This window comes from Phyllostomus discolor, chromosome 2, assembly GCF_004126475.2.
Source record: "Phyllostomus discolor isolate MPI-MPIP mPhyDis1 chromosome 2, mPhyDis1.pri.v3, whole genome shotgun sequence".
NCBI classification, from domain to species: domain Eukaryota; kingdom Metazoa; phylum Chordata; class Mammalia; order Chiroptera; family Phyllostomidae; genus Phyllostomus; species Phyllostomus discolor.
This window is the reverse complement of record NC_040904.2, coordinates 180,681,212-180,702,493: the sequence shown is the minus strand read 5'-3', so window position 1 is coordinate 180,702,493 and position 21,282 is coordinate 180,681,212. Positions and strand designations below refer to the sequence as shown.

General features: G+C 38.9%; 1 protein-coding gene across 2 annotated transcripts in view; it reads left to right on the top strand.

Moving 5' to 3' along the window:
* Window positions 1-21,282, top strand: part of RASSF8 (Ras association domain family member 8) — a 97,209-nt gene that overhangs the window by 66,829 nt on the left and 9,098 nt on the right. For both annotated transcript variants that reach the window (XM_036019242.1, XM_028532196.2), the window contains one exon: window positions 12,935-13,143. In XM_036019242.1, the coding sequence (XP_035875135.1) occupies window positions 13,041-13,143 (103 nt within the window). In that variant the 5' untranslated portion in view covers window positions 12,935-13,040. The remainder of the gene's footprint in view (window positions 1-12,934; window positions 13,144-21,282) is intronic.

Below are 21,282 nucleotides of genomic sequence, written 5' to 3'. Positions count from 1 at the left end.
ATCTTCCTGGCACTGGAACCCTGGCCTGGGGGGACTGGGTGGGGCTGAGATCCCTTGCTTCCTGAGGTATCCCTCCTGATTTTTATCAACCACCCATAGATGTGGGACCAACTGTCCTTTGTCTCCACCCTACCTATTCATCTGGATGAATGTGACTTCCTTAATTTCTTGGTTATCAGACTTGCTTATAGCTCGATTTTCTAACAGTTCTGGGTGATAGTTGTTTTGTAATTTAGTTGTAATTTTTGCTGTGGTTGTGCGAGGAGGCAAGCCATGTTTAACTATGCCTCTGGCCAGAAGTCCTATTGACTTTTTCATAAGTATAATATACTTGCACATTTTCTTTCACTATTTAATAACTAATATCCATAAAAAATATTTCAGTTAAACGTTTTACTTATGATTGCATAGAAATCACAAATTGTAGATTTAGAACAATAGTATTCCTTCTTTATGTATTGCCTTGGGATATATTGAAGAATTTTACAATGTGGTATATTTTTACAGTAGCATCTCTAATAGTAAGATTAACTTTTATCCCAGGAGTTTAAATCAATACTGCAGGGCTTTACTGGACTTAAAATACTTTGATGCCAATTTTGTCACCTCTGGGTTCACACTGACACTTCTGCATTAGGTCTGTGTTGCCCCCCCCCCCCCCCGCAGTTAAGTGTAACTCTCTGTTTCTGTCCTGTGCAGTTAGCATCTGTGTTATTCAGCAGACACATACAGTGTGACATGTGTCAGCCGCTGCACTGAAGGGGGGGTTCAAGTGGTAGTATGGGAATCAGAGGGGTTAGGCTGACAAGTACATTGAGGGCTGCCACACTAAGACAGAAGCACAGTGGTTTGAAAGCACAGGGAGGGGCCACCTTTAAATCAAAGAGGGGCTGAGAGACTGGGGAAAGATGCCTGGGAGGAGTCTGAAGTGAATTTGAAGGATGTGCAAGAATCAGAAGCGTTTTCCCAGGAGGGAGAGCAGAGATGCTGGAGAGAATGTTGCATTTAAAGGCCTGCAGTGCCCTGGCATAGGGGCAGCTGGGAGAGGTGCAAGACGATCAAGAGGTCATACACACATCACTGACCTGTGAGGAGTTTGGATTTTATCTTGGAGGCAGAGGAGAACCGTTCAAGGATTCTGAGCAGGAGTGTGGAGTCAAATCTGTATTTAAGAAAGACTTTTTTCTAGCAATAACAGATAAAATGGATACACAGGGGAGAGGCAGGATAGCAAAGCAGGGGAATGGATCAGTTAGCAGGCAGATGCAGAATGCAGCAACCACTCTCTTAACTACAAGCGTTCAAAGCAGGATTATTTGCAATAGCCCCAAAATGAGAACAACCCAAATGCCCATCAACTATAGGTAGATGAGCAAATTGTGGTACATTGGTACAGTGGCGGGCTCTGCTGCGGAGAGAAAGAGGAAGTGCTGCTGTACACAGCAATAGCAGCGAAGCTCAGCAGACGTACTGTCACACCGAAGAAGCCAGGCACCACTTCGTACACTGTCGTCTGTTTATGCAAAATTCAGAAACGGGCACCAACTGGTCTGTGATGGTAGAGGTCAGAATGAAGGTTGCCTTTCAAGGAAAGGATTGGAACTAAGATAGGGATTCTTCTTTTTCTTGGATGATTAGACGGGTGTGTTTGCTTTGTAAAAATTCACCACACTTAAAATTTCTGCATTTTTTTGTAATATGTTATACTTCAAGGAAAACATTTGTTTAAAAATCCAGTTTTCTTATACCCTAGACATATACACTATTCCAGTATCATCCCCACCCCCTTCTGTCTAAACAGTGACTTATTACCTCGCTGCTGTTTTCCTTCTCGCTGAGGCAGGGAGCAGGAGGCAGGTTTAGTGACCTCTGGGATAATTCGTGGCCATGTTTTTTTGACTCATTTCATTCCATGGGTTGGTATTCTGCAAGTGACCTTTGCCAGGATTACCATTGTATTATCAGTGCTTGAGCTTTGCTCTCTACTCTGAAAATGTAGGACTTGGTAAAAATATAAACATGTGGTGGAAATCAGATATACTAATGAAATGCAAATAAATTTATTTAAACATAAAAATAGGGTCCCCACCCCATTAGGCAAGCAGTTTGATTTGGAAAGTGTATTGGGATTTTTAAACAGTTAATTGCTTCAGTAGCTGTACCCTACAGTTGAGCCTTTTTATATTTATTCATGTGCCCTCGGTTAGATACATAGCTTTCTTCATTCGGTCTGACTGCTGATTGACAAGCCACAGCCATCTTCACCTGGCACTGCAGTTTCTGTGAAGGACGAAGACCAGGCCTACGTCCACTTCTGTAAATAGGATATTGCCAAGTAGAGTATCACTTTAGTCAGCATCACTGATGATAGTTAGAAAAATATCAGGTCTTTTACCCTGAAATTTTACAGTGCTCATCTCAAACTTACCATCTGTCTCCTTCAGTAACACTGGATGCACACTGAACAGTGCAGCACTTACTAAGTTACATCATCCCCAACTAAATGTAGAGTGTACACGGTATCTGAAGAGAGTGGCCGCTAAGGATAGTGTGGGGAATAAAGTGTGACACTTTGGAACAATAGCACTATTTGTTTTATTACACTAAATAATTAACCTATTACAATTTTATTACATGGAAAATACCTATTACTTTAAAATATCACCAAAAGATGCACCTATTTTTGTATCTCACCTAGGGATTTAATTACTTAATTAGATTCTTTTCAGGAAAGTTCTTGAGTCCTAAAGATTATGGGGAAACTACCTTTCACTTTTTCTTGAATGGACGCTTTTACATTATCTATGAATTGAAATAGCTGTTTAACAAAGATTCTTAGGAATTATGCATCTTTACTTTTGCCAAATGTAATTTCTGACTTTCATACTCTTAAAGCATTTAGTAATTTATCCACTAAATAAGTATAGTAGTGAAATTAAAAAAAAAAATAAAGCATTTCATACTTGATCCAGTGACTAAGCATAGTAATGAGGTTTAAAAAAAAATAACATTTCAACTATGTTGATTAAATCTTAAAGTTAGTAGAAATTGTATAGTCTAGTAACTACTTTAACCCTAGAAGTTAAACTATTTATTTTATATGTTTTTGCTTTGAAATGTTTACATATCAGTGTAGCCTAGAAATATATACCTGCAAAGCAACATGTTTTGATATATAAAGTTTGGCTATTTGAAGTCACTATTCTAGCTGTAAGTCAAAACAGTGTTTTGTTGAAAAGTTCACACACATAATTATAACTATAAAAATCATGTCATAATTGATGGACTTGATATTAATGATTCTATGAGAAGTCTGTGGTGATTTTGGCTTCATGGATAAAAAATACATTTCTTTTTATTTTCTATTAAGTAAAATAGTGGATTTCATTGCAGAATGCCATAAATATTAAAATCAGAAAATAAATCATTATACCTGAATGGTGTCTATAGGGGGTTGAATGTAATTAGCTGTCACTCAAATGGATTTAAAAAACCACTAATGAAGTAGCCCACATGTATTCAGGTCTGGAGAGGAAATGCCTTGTAGGCAGCTTTTGTAGTAGAGAGGACGTAGACGCTGTGGTCTGACAGCATTTGGACTCAGGTGCAATCTCTGTTCCTGCTTTTTCAGACAAGGGAGACTGCAAGGTTTAGTTTCCAGTGGGAGCCTCGGGAGCTATGTGTGCCTAGTTAAGGCTGATTTGATTATTGAACATCTGCTCTTTGCTTCTTCGAAGTTCTGTGGCAACAATTAGGCCAAATGTATTATTTAGCTTAGTAGTATTGGAGTTTATAGCCCCTGTGGTCACATCTGCTTGATTGCTTTCTCTCCTGAGGCAAGATTTGTGATTCCAAAAGTCCTTGCAAACTTTACCAGTAACTTTATCTTGTAAAGATAACTAGCTTTTTAGTGGTTATGAGCATTATCAGATTTGGATCTACCTCCCGCTGGCTGAGTGACTTTGTATGAGTTACTGATTTCTCTATACCTCAGTTCTCAGTTTTCTCGTTTGTCTCATGATAATTCAAGTCACACAGAGCTACAGATGGGTATAGAAAGGGTTACACAAAAATATCATATATATTACATATATATAACACAGTTAACTTTTCATCTGTCACATAGTAAGTGTTTATAAGTGTCCGCTATTTACTATTCTTATTGGCTGGATTCAGTAAAAAACAAGGACATGTTTTCTTTTGAAGTGTTAGTTTACAGTGAAGGTGTTGAAATATACCTGCTGAAGGAGAAATATCACAAATCTTTTTGTACCTAAACCTATCTTTAAATATCACCAAGTTTTCAGTGATTTTCTTTCAGTAGAAGCACATTATAACATCGTTTGCTCAGTGCAAACGATTGTGAGAAAGAGCATGAAGGAACGCATGTGGAAGAGAGCACGATTAACTGAGGCCACAGCCCAGGGTGATTCACGTGGAGACTTTGCGAGTGTGGTCTCTGATCCCAGCCCTGGGGGCTTTACCAGGAGATGAGCCATCGCAGAAGTCGGTGCCACACACATGCCTCCGACCATTTCTGAAGGGCCAACACGTAGGCTGGGACCCCAACAGAAGACATGATTGCAAAGCAGATGGTTTTTTATAGTATGATAGCAAGGAAATTTCTCAAGAGATTTCTGTGCCGGTAAAATTAAGTGGCAAAGTTCCACTTAATTTTACTGTTCCACCTACCATAAACATTTAAGAAAATTAGCAAGAACAGACCACCCGTTGGTTTTTCTTGCTAATGTTCTTTTTTCAGTGGTGACCTCCATTTTATGCTCTGTTTTAAGTAAATGCTTTGTAGGAACAACTTCCTCAATAACTTCTATGCTGGGCACTTAATTGATTTCAATGTATGTAACACATAGTCATTTAATTTGAGATTTCAGAATAATTTAAATTAATAATGAAGTATTCCAAAGACTGGCTCTGCTAGCGTCTGTCCACGTGACCTTGACCCAGTGGTGTAATCTGGCCAGGCCTCAGCCTTCTGTGTTCAATGAAGGCATTGTACTAGTGGATGGCCAGCAGGGGGCTGGCTCTGCCAGGCAAGCTATCTTACCCAGTCTGTTTCAGTAAACCCTTTGGCATGAGCAGCCTTTACATGCCTGATGCAAGTACCATCCCGTGCTCGTTGTCCCTCACTGACACCTGAGCTGTGAGGAATCTGCAGCTTCTGTAGAACCAAGTAGAGCAAAATGTATTTTTTGCTGTTGTTGGTAGGCTTGTGCCTTGGGAAGAAGACTAAGGCAAGGCTGGAATGGCAGGAAGGAAGGAAAAAAGAAGACTCGTGGGCTAAGATTAGTGGCATTGTGTGGAGGAATGCTGGCGTTGCAGTTCAAGTTGACCCGGGGCTACCGCCACTAGAGAGATGGCAGCCGTCAGGAATTGGCTTTGGCTTACGTGGGGGTACAAGGGCCACTGGAGGCCTTGATCTAGACTGAACTGTATGTTCCTGTGTGTTGGTCTCAATTCCTTTCTATCATTTTTGTGACACTCCTGCATTCCCACTGCCCGTGGCTCCCTGACCTCTCCAGGCCACCTTCTGCTGTCACACTTTCCAAGGTGTGATGTTGCAGGCTTAAATTCGGAAGTGAGCCACTTGCTTCAGTGTTCTATCAGCTGGATGTCAAAGAAGTCAATCCAATAAATGTATACTTGTTACCATGAGATATTAGAATGATTTTACAATGGTAGCCGTGAGGGGGGTGCAGAGTAGGGAAGAAATGGCTTTTTGTGGTGTCAGTTAGTGTATTGGACTGGTAAATGGAATTATTTTCAAGCTGAGCTTACTTTTGAGACTAGCCTTGGTTATTGAAAGTGCATCTGTTTTCTAAAACAGGTAGTTTTAAACATCTTACTTTTTTAAAAGTTATAATTATTACATATTCTGTAATTTTGCTCAGAGCTGTTATTGACAAGTCAAAATTTATCCAAATTGTTAGTTTAGAAATAAATACCATCCTGGCAAAGTCCTGTATTTGCAAAAGGTTTTGATACTGTTTTATGACCTATTTAACCCCTCTGGGTATGGGAGAAGTCTTCATTTCAAAGTCTAAATAGAGTTTAACATAATACACAATTTAGAAAAATGCACTGTAATTGTCAATAAGCCATCTGGAGATGGGCTTTGAATAAGGAACTCAACTGAAGGTAATGGCCTTTGTAGCACTAAATTGGATGTGAAATAAAAAAACTTTTTTATTTAGTAACAGTTAAAATTACTAGTTAAATTCACTTTAAGAAAAATTTTAAAGGTAGTTCTTAATAGAAGGATCTGTATTTTAATACCAGTAACTTTAACCATGTTTATATTAGATGTGATGGAAATTTTTTTAACATGGATGCTATTCCCGATTATCATTTCTAATCTATTTGAAAACTGAGAGTGCTGGCTGTTCTTAGGTACATGACACAATAAAATGTCTTTATTTTCAGATGTTCATATTAAAATAATAATAGCATTTCTAAAAATTTTATTTTTCTTAGATTTTTTCAATAAAAGAAGTTTATAATTTTTATGTTAGAATTTTCAGTTTCATACACAGAACTTTGGTTGAATTCATACTTTTTGCCAAGCCCTGTCTCTGCTAGGTATACTTTTCTTAAAAAGGGCATTTCATTTCTCACAAATGCCACTTGAAAAGTATGCATCTTAAATTAAGTCACAGTAAGTAGTAGACTCACGATTAAACCTCAGCCCATGCTGTTCCTGCTAATTAGTGTTCCCTTGAAAAAGTAGCTTATTTTAGTGGTGTGAACTTAAAGAAAATGCCCAACATGTCTAAGGAGCTTTGCTTTGTATTTAAGGCAACAATTAAAAATTACCACAAATATGTAAATATTTCTCTATAAAAACAAATATGGATGTAATTTTCCAAACTACAAAAATAATTTGTTGGTGCTGGAAAATGAACCTGGCCATGAGATACCCATTTTGCTGGCATGTGCATTTGTTTAGCATAGGTTGTCTGAATTAAAACTATAGTTTCTTACCATGATTTAGTTGGTTTACCTCTTTCTTTCTCCTGGAATGGCAAGTTTGTGCATGTTGTCTGATCATTATTTGTTGATAGAAATAAATTTCCAGTGGGTGATAAATGAGATGCCGTACTGTAACTTAGGGCCCTATAAACCACTGATCTGAGCACAGTGAGCCCTTTTGGAGAAGCCTGCCTTACTTGTTTTCTCATTTCTTTATGCATCCCAATTTTGAGTATATGCCCCTAAATTACTAGGTGTGTGACCTTGGAAGAGTTGTTTCAGCTCTCTGAGAGCCGCTTTTCTCAACTTTAAAATGAGGCTAATGACCTGACTTGCTTGTGTATTGTGTTTCATTTACTGTGTTGTGGGGAATAAATGAGAAAATGACACACAACACACGGTGCTTATCCAGCACGTAGTAAGCACACAGGCCATCCCTTGCTGTAATTGCAGAATGGTCCCTTGAGCATGTGATGTGTGGGAAAGGTTAAATCATTGTGTGTGTTTGAATGCTGTGACGTGGGGGTGATGGAGAGTAGAGGGAAAAGCATGGGTTTATTGGATTTAATAATTAATATGCAGAGATTGCTTAGCATTGACCTTTTAAAAATGTACTCTCAAAGAGGTAATCCTATGACTTAGATGAGTCTCTAAAAAGAAAAATGTAAAACCCATCTTTAAAAGACATGGCTCAGTCATGGCAATAAAAACTTCATTTAAGAGGAAGAGAAAAGTTTGGGTTCTATTAAATTTTATTTGTTGTATATTGTTCCTACTTAAATTTTAAACAGTGTATCTATCACCACTTCTAGATGCCTCAAAATATATTAAAGGGCTGGCAGAAATCTCATTTTATATGCAGTCATACCTCAAAACTCGTCGGCTTCAGAACTCGTCAAACCCTGTACTTGTCTCATTTTGACAAGAAAAAAAAGGTTTCCGCACTCGTACTTGCTTGGGGCTAGCCACACTGGCTACAATCCCTATGAGTCACGATGCCTCCCTGCAGGAGAAATGATTCATCATTTGGTACCCGTAGGTTTCAGCACTCATCATGAGTTCAGGAACGAATTAACAATGAGTACTGAAGTACCACTGTATAGGTATATTTTCCAAAAGTTGGTCATTTGTGTTCTATAGTTCAGCAAGATGTTTCATAAGCATTGTGCCCCCTTTTCACACCCCACCTCCATGCTAATCACTGTAAGTTCAACCAAGCTCATCAGTTTCTCTACTATAGGGTATCAGAACCTTGACCTTGCTCTGCATCATATCCCAGAGACAGTGTCGTGAAAGGTTCCCCAAATTGTTGGGCTTAGAACCTTATTTCCCCATGGCACATCTCATAGGACTTCTGTTGTCAAAAATTTATTTGGGGAGGCACTTATTTATATTACTAAGATCATCTTCCTTAGCACCCACTTTTAACATTGTGTACCTTTTTATAACAGCTTGCTTTCTGTGACACCATTTGCAGAACTGCATTATAGCAAAATAATGAGTTTGCTAAAAGCAACTTATGTTTAACTGTTTCCAAAATACAGACCCAGAGTGTTCAGGGGCAGGTAACCTGGAACTGGATTCTGGGCAGTCTTCCAGAAAACTGTTTTCTTACCCCATCCCTCCCCACCTGATGTGTTTTCACTCACTCGTTCTCTTTGCCTGCCAAGCTGGGCTTCATCCTAACAGGTCCTCCAGGTGGTTCTTTCATCTCCGGGTCCTTTCCCATCTCCGCAGGCAGCAGGTGCCCACAGACGTTTTTTCCTTACCTCAGTAATCATTTGAATGTTAAAAAGTCAATATTTTTAGTTGGAAACAGTTGTTCCACATTATTTAATTCACACATCAGACTAGTTTTAGGATGAGGTAACTGAAACTCCCTTTAGTTTTTATTTTCTTACTAGTTTTCTATACAAAGAACAATTTTGGTGTCTGATTATTAATAGCTCTAATGATTACCATTCAGAATATAGCATGTTCATTGTGCTGAATCTCCTTCTCTATTATGCCAAAACAAAAAACAAAACAACTAGTGGTTAGCATCCGTATTTGATTTAATTCAAGTATTGTAGATAACTCTAATGTGAAGATTTTATTGTAACCCAGTTTACCTGTATACTGCTTTTGTAGTATCCTTAGATCTAGAGCAGAACTAGCAAGGAAGGGATCCTGGCTGGATAGCGCAGTTGGTTAGAGCATCGACTGGGTATGCCAAGACCGCGGGTTCAGTCGCCTGTCAGGGCGCATACAGGAAGCAACCAGTGAATGCACAAATAAGGGGAACACCACATTGGTGTTTCCCTCGTCTCTCCTCTCTCTTTCAAAACCAGTTAAAATAAAAAAACTAGCAGTGAAGGAAACGTCAAAATTGGCAGTGAGCCGCCTCTGTACTTGTATCTAGTGTCCATGGAGTAATGGAACTAACTCAGTAGCCTGCCGCTTGCCATCACAGGAAGCTATAGTACATGAAACTATGCAGCCATGTTACTCACGAGAGCCTTTGGTCACAACAGTTTTGTCAGCTGGTTAACAAATCACCTTGTTTTATATGTTTTCCTGTTTCAAGATGCCTTATTTAATATATATTATTGATTCATTAGTATCGAACTCACAGCCAACAGCACTGTAACTCGTGCCTGAACAAAACTTAAGTAACACACATATTTTCTCCACAAGGCACATCACAGTTTTCTTGCACTCAGGAACACCAGACAGCACTTCAGCACGATGCTTGGGAGCCATTTCAACCAGTGAAATAACCAACAGGAACCGTAAAAATGCCAAAACAAAGCAGTAAATAGACAGGCAAGGACTCTTGTTGACAGTATGAAAGCAGAAACAAGAAGGCAGAGCATCAGCTTTGTCCAGCCTCAGCTGGGAAGGGCGTAAGGGTCGGGCAACTCAAATGTATCACTGCTGTGAAATACGTATCCATGTCTGTAAGTGACTGTGAATGTGCCACAAGTGTTGGTTTGGAGGTTACAGACAAATCTTAGTGGGTGAGTGGATTCACGGGTAAGGAGCCCACGGATGAGGAGGAATGACTGTAATTGCCTATTAAAGCACTGGTCTCAGGGGAGTATGTTTCCACAAGTGCAGGTGCTTACTTCCAATAGGCCTTTAAGATAATAAATGGTTCTTAGCTCAAGAACACTTGCTCACCAGTACCATGTTACTTAATAAACCTAGTTCTTCATTGTCAAAATTATTAAAATAATAGTGGTTTGAAATATAGGAACCTCATAATGAAAACACTAACTCACCTGTATTTATACCTTTACAGTGGAACTTTACTTTTACCTGCATTACTGTTTCCATGGAAAGAATTATTCCAAATGCCAACGACATTCCAAAGCCTTTTTGCTTCCTGAGCCCGGTTCCGATGATGACCAGTCCATCGCATGCACCTACAGTGTAGGGCTTTCGTTTTTCCCTCTAGTCTAGTCCTGGGGCTGGGAGGAGAACTGTGGGGTTGGATTCTGGAGGGTGTGAAGGAAGGGAAAGGGTGGCAGCTCCTAGAAGGGAGTGCTGGGGGCATCTGCTGGGAAGGGAGACAGACTCTTCAAATGACTCTCGTGAATAACGCCCAGATGTTCAGAGGAGCTAGAGGTGGTCGTCAGTACAGCCCCAAACTTGGCAGAAGCCATGTCCTGGAAACAGTGGTCCTCCTAGAAACAAAATTTTGGACCATGTGGTTCATTCATCTGATCTATTTAGGCATTTCCTGCTCTCTTTAAGGATTCAAGTTTGAAAGAAATCAGTGATGTTAAAAACGCAGATGGTGGTTTTCTCTGCCATGATCTATGGTAGGAATACTCTGAGCAAGTGGTTAAATACCCTCCACATTTATATTAACTAAGCAGCATTATTTACACCCAGTGTTTTACCACATTACTATTTAATATTTAGCAGATGTACCTGTGCTTTATGTTCATTTGTATTCAGTTGATTAAAAACTCAAGGTGAAACTGATCATTTAGGTAGGAAAATAGGTGGTGGTAACTGAAACCTTTATAGAAATTAAAAACGAGCCTCATAAGTTTCTTTGAAATGACAGGCTTCTTTGTGGGAAGGGGGGCTTTTAATGAGATCTGCCATCTTTCTTGTTAGGTTTCCCAACTTTAAGTTTTGTTAATAACAAATAAGGGACTAGGTATTAAATAAATTTTAATGCAGCTGAGTTTTTAAAAATTTAGCTATTGTATTTTAATTAATTTAATTTTAATATATTTACTCAATACATGTTGTTTGACCATCTTTTAATCCTAATTTTATTCCAAGAAAGACTAATACACATCCTAATTTTAACCAAGCACCTGGCAGAGAAGGAAACAAGTGTTAAGTTATATCTCCTGTTCCCTTTCCTTAAATGTTCTCTAAATGGATTGCGGACAATAGCATATAAACCTCATATTTGAAATGTAGATTGCACACCAGCCTATTTAAAGAAAGCGGAAAGCTCAGAGAAATCTGCATATTAAGGAACTTGTTTGACTTTGTTTACTGGATTTCTCATCATCCTTTGGTTTTGAAACCTTTTTTCCCCAGAAAAATTCACATCTCACAGGACTTCAGCTGAGGACTGAGCACAGGAATCGGCTTGTCAGGCACAGGGCTTTCTCCGTTTGGCACTGTGGAGAGAGCCGGGAAACTTAACACCCAGTCCGTCCTTCCCCTCGTGTTCAGGACGGCAGAAACTATTTTTGTATCTTCTCTGGAGGAAGAAGGAGTATTATTAGGTTTATTCTCCTTCGGCTCACGTGTGTTCTGATTCATCTTCCCAGATGACCATGTGGCCTAGAATTGTCTTAGGTCTTTTAAGAGAATGTACAAGGACTAAGTTACTGTTTGTAGTAAATACTACTTTACAAGAAAAATGTTTAGTGTTTTTTAAATAAGCTTTTTAATAAGTCTTTAATCTTAAAACACCAGTTCTGTTGTAAACCTACAAATTCCTGTTCTCTCTAATTAAGTCAATGTTATTACATTTAAAAGAAACCACAAAGAAATAGGACAATCATAGGATGATGGACAAAACTCAAAGTTGATTAAAGATTTAATGCAGGAAGAGTTGAGATTTTCAAAACTCCCAGGAAAAGGAATTGTGTGTAATTGGTTTTTAGAAGGCTAATAATAGCATTCTACTTAAGAGAAAAAATCAAGGCATTTGGTTTGACTATAGGAGAATGTAAAAACTTCTGCTTGGCATATAATATAGCTAAACAAAAAAATCAAACACTGGGGAAACAGCAAGTATAACAAAAGGTTAAGTTTTATAATATTAGAATAATTTATAATTTAAGAAAATTATCAAATCCCAATGAAATAAATGAGAAGGGACATGTAGGGGGAAGCTGTCAGCCATCGAAGGAAAGAATTTCCTTCAGCTAATCTGTTCCGTAGACCTGAGCCTTCTGCTGCACTCGGTGCTGGAGTTTTGGTCGCAACGACACACTCACCGTCATTTAGGGAGGAGGCGGGAGGCACACGGAACAGGAGACAGTGGAGTCAGCCGATGCTTCTACAAATGCTGCCGAGGCTGCAGGAACTGGTTCAGTTACTTACAGTTCCTAAAATGACAGAAACTCTTTATTTCTCTTTAACCTCAGAAATTATTCTAATGCAGTGACTTCCTAAAAAAGAAACAGCTTATCTGTTGAGCAGGAGGGGCTTTATTGAGTATATAAGATCTATTTATTTACCCAATGATTAAAACTTATTTTATGATTAAAATTATAATGATAAGAATCATAGTAATATGAAACAGTGTTGTGATAGTGGCTATGGTTACATACATGCCGCTGAATTCAGTTCCGTGGAATAAGTAAGCATGTGGTCATTAATGGTAGTAGGATTATCACACATTAAAATTTGCTTTGTGTAATATTTACTTACTAGAAGAAATACTAAGATTCATTCTATTAAAAATGTCTTTCCCTCTTTTTAGCTGACTACACAGACCTGCCTCCTCCATGTTTCCATAGCCAGAGACATGGCCTGACACCTCTGATGACCCGTCTCAGGCCCTTGGGTGACTGACGGGCTGGTGCACCATGGAACTGAAAGTATGGGTGGATGGAGTTCAGAGGATTGTTTGCGGGGTCACCGAAGTCACCACTTGCCAAGAGGTTGTAATAGCCTTGGCTCAAGCGATAGGTAAGTAAATTCCTTGGGTGTCTGAGAGAAAGGGATTGGTAGGTCCTGTTTGTTTGTAGATCTCTAGTGGGTTTTGTTCACTGGGTTCCATAATACAGCTCACAAGCACACTTTTACTTATTCCTGTTCCCTGCACTTAGGTGAGTCTGTGCCGACCCTTGCTCTCTGGTTCCCTGCAGGTTTTACTCATCTCGAGTCTAGAATCTGTGCTTCTCCTCATCCGCTGTTTTTCCTAAACAGTGGTTTCTGGAACTGAAGATGTCAAAACCTCGAGTCCTAGTTCCCAGACCCCTTATTAGGAGAAATCCTAACTTCTGTTTATTCTATATACTTTGAGAAAATAGAATACAGCAAATTAAATAACATCATTCTTCAGTAGAAAGATAAGGTGTACTTTTAAATTATTATGTAGGGAAGATGAAGTTGTCACATGTGTGCTTACTGGCTCCATCTTATTCAATTACCCTATTGCAACTTTTCTTATTTATTCCCTGTTTACCTGTATCGCATTTTATGCGTGTTCTTTAGTTGCTTTAAATCCCTCTGGAACATGATAACATCATAAAAACCTGCATCAGTAACAGCAGTAATGTGGGTTAAAGTTTATGTTTGCATCTCAGATCCATTACTTAGCAAGCATGTGGTGAGAGAAATTCATGTGTTTCACACCATGCTACGTGCCTGGTGCCTCTTTGTCTTTGAGTTTCTTTTCAAGAGTTTATTTTGTGTCATGCTCATTTATATTGGAGGCATGTCAGATTAGCTCAGGATTGAAACAAGTCACCTTGGCATTTTGTAGAAGCGGTTGTGCCACCTGCATTGTGGCAGATGGCACTGTTGGAGGCTGGGAGTGCCCTGTACATAGGTAGAGGCTTCCTTTTGGTTTCGCCATAAATGCCGTATAGCACGCTCGTATATCAAACAGTGCTGAGATTCCTGCTTTCACGTCTGACAAAACGTTCTTGCTGTTGGGACTAATATTATGTTATGGACTTAAGTTTAATTATTAAAGAGGGGAGAATTGAGTCATTTCATTTTATTTAATATCATTTGCACAATTTATTTTAGTAATTGTCTCTTTTAAAAGTTTCAGAGAATTTATTTGAATTAAATATTCAGCACTGTGTGTGTATGTGTGTGTTTCCCTGCTTAGTGAAAACTAGGATTAGCAAGTGTCAAACCTAACTGTTATATTTGAGAATCCAGCCACAGGCAGGAGCAAACACAAACCAACAAAAGTACCAAAGTCAAGGTAATGGAGGAAGCCAGTAGGCTGCATCCGTCTGTGTGGGGACCACGGTTTCCACACAGAACTGCAAAGGGAAGATGCCCGGGCGTGCCAGGCGTGTGTCTCCCCACTTGGACTAAAGAGTATACTTGTTTGTGAACAAGCTAAAAAGAAGTTTTAACTAAGTCTACGCCCCACTTTTGCTTCCTCAGTAACTCAGTCCAGACCTGTTTTGAAAAGTTGACAACTTAAATATGGATGTTTTATGATACTTCCCCACACTCTTTTTCTGTACCATAAATACTTCATTGAATTCAGAATTCATCAAAGAGGTGACTCAGCGGGCAGCCAGCCAAGGGCTGTTGATCCGTGCTTCTGTCGTCCTGTGAGAGCTTCTCAGCATCAGATTCAGTGTGCTTCTGATACATGCTTAAATCCTTATCTGTCCTGTAATGAGATTTATTGGTATTTAGTCGAAACACTAAATAAATTTTATACTATTTGACCTAATTTCTACTGTAATAAATAATAGAGGATTTATTAATCAGAACTTTGAACAGTGAAAGTTTAGGTATACTATCAGCAGAGTATGGACTGACTGCATGTTTCCATTCTGGATTAGGGATTATTGATTATTTAGTTTTTCTGGAAAACTAAAACTACTTTAGGAAACCATCAAGATAGAAAAATACGTACACAAGTTGGCAATCTGCAAATATGACTGCTAACGTTTTCTAACTCAGTGCTGCTAAGCAATCCAATCTAATTAGAGCCAACACAATTTGATAAACGATGTTTAATGTATCTAGTAGTTGGAAAAAATACTGTCTCCTCTGATCTTTGATGGCCTTGACAGGTCATATTTAGGTGGTAGAAATAGAACACATTCTGAAATTGTAAGGGACGGTAACTAAAAGTGATGTCGTGATTGAAACACTTAATTGGCTCGAACTGGTTAAACTGCCCAGCAAGAGCACACATACTGTGTGTGTTTGGTCCTCCTACACCTTTGGCTTTCCAAAACATTCCTGTTATCAACTAGTGTGACTCTTTTGTTCCATAAACTGCCCAAGAAATGTCATTATTTCAGAGTTCAAACTGCCTCTCAAATTTGTATGTGAAACAGAAAGCCTTTGGCAGACCATGTGTCCCAAGTTAAAGTCGAGCAAATGCATTTGCTTTTGTAGTAGGCCAGACCAAAAGTATGAAAAGAATATATTTCTGCCCTCAAGTAGCATAGAACTTAAAGCACAGCTCCCAAAGGCCAGAGAGCGGGAAAGGAGGAGGAAGACAGCAAGGAGACTGAGGGAGAGGTTCTCTGCTTCACACTACTGTGGTGCCTACTGCCCCTTAAAGTGCTCACAAGTCAGAATTGTTCTCTGTTCTTGCTGCTCGTGATCTTGTTCCCATATCTCCTTCAACAGGGGCCAGACCTAGTGTTTAATAGGAACAAATTGATTGAGGCAAGGGCCCAGGGTGAAGTGCACTCTTCTTCCGAAGAAGCCATGTTACACAGTTTGCCCCAACAAAATCGGCTTCCAGACACATTTTATACTGAACTCGTGTCGGTATTTAACACGTCCTTCTGTTCTGTGGAAGTCCCTCCGAAGTGAGGGGTCCTGCTTGTTTACCTTGCTTACACCCTTGCTTTTCCTGAAGAAGGTGCTCAGCAAAACACTGTCTAGGACAGTGCCGTCCAGTAGGACTTTCTGCAAAGATAGAAATGTTCGCTGTGCTAAAATGTTAACCACTGGGCCACATGAAACCATTGAGTGCCTGAGGTTAGCTAGTATAACTGAGGAAATAAGTATGTGATTAAACTTAAATGTAACTAATGTCTATTTACTAAAATAGACATTAAAATGGCACAGTTCTATCTCAGACTTAATGTCAAAATTCAAGCTCTGTGTCCCAACCACTGCCCACCCTCACGTTTCTTCCTTTTCATCCCAGCAAATGAGAAGTCTTTTCTTCTAATTGATTAGATCAAAAACCTTTGTATGATCTTTGATTTTTTTTCTTACTCTAATACTTTTCAGCCAGTCATTCAACAAATCCTACCTGTACAGCCTTCAATATATATCAAGAACCTGCTCTTGTTTTCCACAATCACTATTACTACCTTGGTGCAAGCTGCCATCACGTCTCACTTAGGTTTTTGCAGTGACCACCCCCAACCTGTCTCCCTGCATCCCTGCATCCTAGTTCCCCCCCCCCCCCAGTAAATTCTCAACAGGTTTAAAGTAATTGTTTTTAAAATAGTTGCATCATATCACTTTTCTCCCCAAAACCCCTCAGGATCCCTGACACTCAGCAAATTCCAAAGTCCATACAGTGGTCCCCAGGGCCCTAGATGAATCTCCACTTTACCCCCTCACCATTCTGGCCCCATTTCCTTCTGGTCACTTTTGTCACCCCTCTGAAACATACCGAACACATTATCACCTCGGTCTTTGCATCTGCTCTTCTCCCTGCTGAGAACACTCTCCGCACCCAGCTATCTTCAGACTTCTCTCCCTTGGACCTCTGCCTCAATATCACAGAGCTCCCCTCCCCCACCAACACGTGTCCATGCACACGCGCACACACACACACATACTCACACACTCCCTACCTGCCATACTCTTATTTTTCTCTGTACCACTCATCCACCTGACATATTCCGTATCGGTCATGATGCATTATCCACATTTTGAAATCTAAAAAATTCTGGAAGCCTGAAGTTTATCACACTTCATTTAGCAGCCATACTTCTCATTGCTTGAACTCATTTGGAGGTAAAAACTCATCTGATTTGATGTGAGGCTGTTTTTCATCTATATTTATTCCATTTGGTATGAACTTCGATACACTTTACATTAGAAATTTTAATGTTTGATTATAGAACTGCAGGAGAGCCCAAACCCAAAAAGTTCTGAGTTTTTGGCATGTGTGGCCTGAAAGCTGTTGGGTCGTGGACAGTAGACTTCCCTCCAGCTGTGTGTGTTCTCAGTGGGTTTTGTTCTCATTTATTCTCACAGCCTGAGACCACGTCTGGCCTGTGGTAGTCACTGTACATATTCATGAATAAATCAATGAATTTTTTCCTGTAAGCTACAGGCTGAGCTAAGTGGCCACCTAATGTCTCATCCATCTCTAAAATTATATAATCCTTTCACAGGGGTGTCAGACTCATTTTCACCAGGGACCACATCAGCCTCGCAGTTGCCTTCAAAGGGTCAAATGTGATTTTAGGACTGTATAAATGTAACTGCTCCTTAACAATTAAGCAAGAGCTCAGCACTGCAGCCGGGTAGAAACAAGGTGCTGGGCCAGGTAAAACAAGGCCAGGTAAAAACTCGGGCTTTGTGTTTGCCACCTGTGCTTTAGAAGAAAAGAAAAATGATATATTTCAAAGATTTTATTTATGTATGTATTTTAGAGAGGGGGAAGGAGGGAGAAAGGGAGAGAAACACTGATGTATAAGATATACATCAATCTCTTGATTACAAGTAATCATTCTTAGTTTTAATGAATGTGAACATGTAATTCATAGCCTGTGTCCTTCATGATTAGATTATGCTGCATTAACAATCCCCCAAATCTTAGTGGTTTATAGTGTTAGCTATTATTTTGGTTAATGTTATTTATAAAAAGTAACCAATATAATGCATCGAATAGTAGGCCTAGTAAATATTAAGATTATGAAATCAATAAATATATTTATTAAATGGTAATAAGCATATCATATAATCCTAAGTGTGTCCTAAATTAATGTGCAGTGATTTTGTGATTCCATAGCACTCTTATCAACACACCAGGAAAACACACAGTGAGTAATTTAACTTTGGGTTCACGACACAGCTGGCTGACAGGTTATAGTCAGAGAGATTTTATCTCACTGTCAACATAAGATAAATACTCTACGGTAAGAGTTAGCTTAATAGCAACACTCAGGACTTATAGAAGATTCATTCATGAGTATGTAAAAGAGTAGTATATCATCTGGAAATTACTTGTAGTTTTTTAAGTTTTTATTTCATCACTGGTAAGTTGAGGATCATAATACCTATGGTGCTTAACTCACAGAACCAATTAAGACTGCATATGTTCTGTATAAAAAAGCACCAGAGGTATTTAACAGACTATGAAATAATTCCATGCAGGCTCTGTTGCACAAATCAATGCTCATTGCAAGAATTCTAAATGATTATGGAAAGGATTAGTCATGTTCACTAGAGTGTGCAGAAGAATCAAAATTTTTATAGCTCAGCAAAACATCTATTATCAGAAAAATTCAGTGGGGTAGGATAAAGAATAAGGTGTTACTGGCATTAGTTCCAGTATATCCAGAAACAAGAAGACACTATAGCATTAAATTCATGAGAGACTCATGCCAGCTCTCTGTCATGTACTCTTGAATAATGTTTAGTATTCATCTTTGGGGGAAGGAGGATTTCATGCTGAAGAAAAAAATCAGATGTCAAAACTAAAACTTATGGAGAGGGTTGATGATCAGGGTATTTAATAGAATGTGTATCTTCAGGGTCTGACACTGTTTTAGACAAATATTTGTTGTTCACTATCTATTGAATAAGTAAAAAGATGTGACTTTTATGATTTTGGTTTTTCAGTTTTAAGGAGAAATTTCCAAAAATTGTTTTAGAAAAATGGTTGTAGTAAAAAGAAAATGGTTGAAATAAGGGAATGATGTTTCTGGAGGACCCATATTTGAGTTTTGATATATGTTTTCAAATATTAAATTATAAGTAAATACATTACTTATTTGTGATATATTCTGCTTTAAGTTATATGAGCATAGTCTGTTATCTTACTTCCTTTTTAGTGATGTCAGTCATCCAGTGAGATCCCACTAGTGCAGAATCTCTTGATGTGTGATTTTCCTGGCTATATGAAGTTAGTGGTTCTTGGGATTACACTTAGTTGCTTCAACTATTCAAAAATATAGTCAGCATTTTATTTATCATTACTTAATGTGGCACATGGTCCAGGTACCAAAGTGGCTTAAACTACAAATGTCACAGATAGTCCATTTATTAGTTTTAAGGCTATATCAAGGTAGTATGCAAGGTAGAATTAAATGTATCAATTTAATAAACTGCACTAAAAGGAGTTTTGCAGGAGAAATTTGAATCTATCTAACCAGGATCTGTAGAGCCTGGCCAAGGATAGGTATTAAAACCAATGATTGTGGGTCCTGACCGGTGTGGCTTAGTGGGTTGGGCATTGTCCCGCAAACCGAAATATCTCTGGTTCATTTCCAGGTCAAGGCACATGCCTGGGTTGTGGGCAAGGTCCCCCATTGGGGTCATGAAAGAGGCAACCAATCAGTGTTTATCCCCCTCCCTTTCTTCCTCCTCCTCTCTCTAAAAATAAAATCTTTTTTAAAAGTGATTATGGGATTTAATTTTTACATAAACTACCTAAAAGCCAATTTCTGTAACAAAAGTCAAAGCTGTTAATTCATTCACCTTTAAAAAATGTTTTTCATATTGTTGGATGGATTTTTTCCTTTCTTTTTGCCTAATTGCCCTAAATATGCATTATTTAACAAAAAGGGGAAACTGGCAGTAAAAGCAATTCTAAATAATCTTCTACCAAGACATTCTTAGAGGGCAGCATACCACTAAGCATTGGAAAAATCAGCTTTATATTTAATTACGACTGAATTAGAGTCTTTAAAGTTTTTAATTTAGCTTGTATAATATAATGACTGAGTTTTCTTTTTAAAGATACTTTATTGCCCTGATAGAATTAGAGGGCCTCTACTGATCCAGTCTAACCCCTCACATCACGATGAGACACAGAGGTCCAGGGGCAGGGGAGAGAGCCTGAAAGTAGTTACAGAGCCGTGGGGCCAGGAACACGGAGGGCCTTGATCTGTGAAGCAGTGTGTACCTTGCAGATGCATCGTGTGGCTTTTCTTGGGGTGGTGACTCCGATAATTTTTAACCTGACAATCATTAGAAACCAATTAAATTTCAGGAAGCCAGTCTAATATGCTAAGGTTTTCTTTTTCTTTCCCTTTGTTTGCCCAGGTATTTTTCAATAATAATAACAACTAATATTTGTGTAGCACTTTTCCATTTTACAAAACATTTTTTTTATTTTACATCTCATTTGACTCTCACAACAACATCATCAGGTAAGAAAATACTGTCACCCTATTAATAAGGAAACCAAAGCTAAAGGAAATGCAGTAATTTGTGCAAATCACGTAAATAGATGACAGAGGCAGATTTGAACTCCAGAGCTTTTTTTCTCTCTACTCTGTCCAACTTTACGTGGTTGGGAGTTCTTGAAAGTTGCTTAAGGACTTTTTTTAAGTCAGAATGTCATGTCACATCCCTATTTAAAGGAGGTCTCTGGTCAGCCTTTTGTTAATGTGAATAACGGTGTCCTTAATACTTACTGGCTACCATGTACTGAATGCCACCCATGGGCCAGGTATTGTGGTAGGTGCTTATTACACTGACTCTGACTCTTACAGCCTGTAAGGTACTGCTACTATCCCCAAATAGAAGTAAAATTATGCTACTTCCAGTAAGTAATTTACCTGCAGTTAGGACTCCAGTCTGTTTTCCTGCAAAGCTCCAACTTTTCAGCTGCGCCTACAATTCAGGTTTCCTTAAAGGACAACACTGCATGTGCTCAAAGTGGTACCATTTTTCATGTGCTGCTTCTGAATTGCAGACATGGGTGTTTGTATTTATCCCGATTTCCATTTAATGAGACAGTAGTTGAGAAAATACTACTTACAGTTGGTTCAGAAGCTAATGAAATTGAAAAGGAAGGCAGGGAAGCCCTAGCCGAGTGGCTCAGTTAGTTGGAGCATCAACCTGTACACCAAAAAGGTTGTGGGTTTGTCCCTGGTTGGGGTACATACGGGAGGCAACCAGTTGATGTTTCTC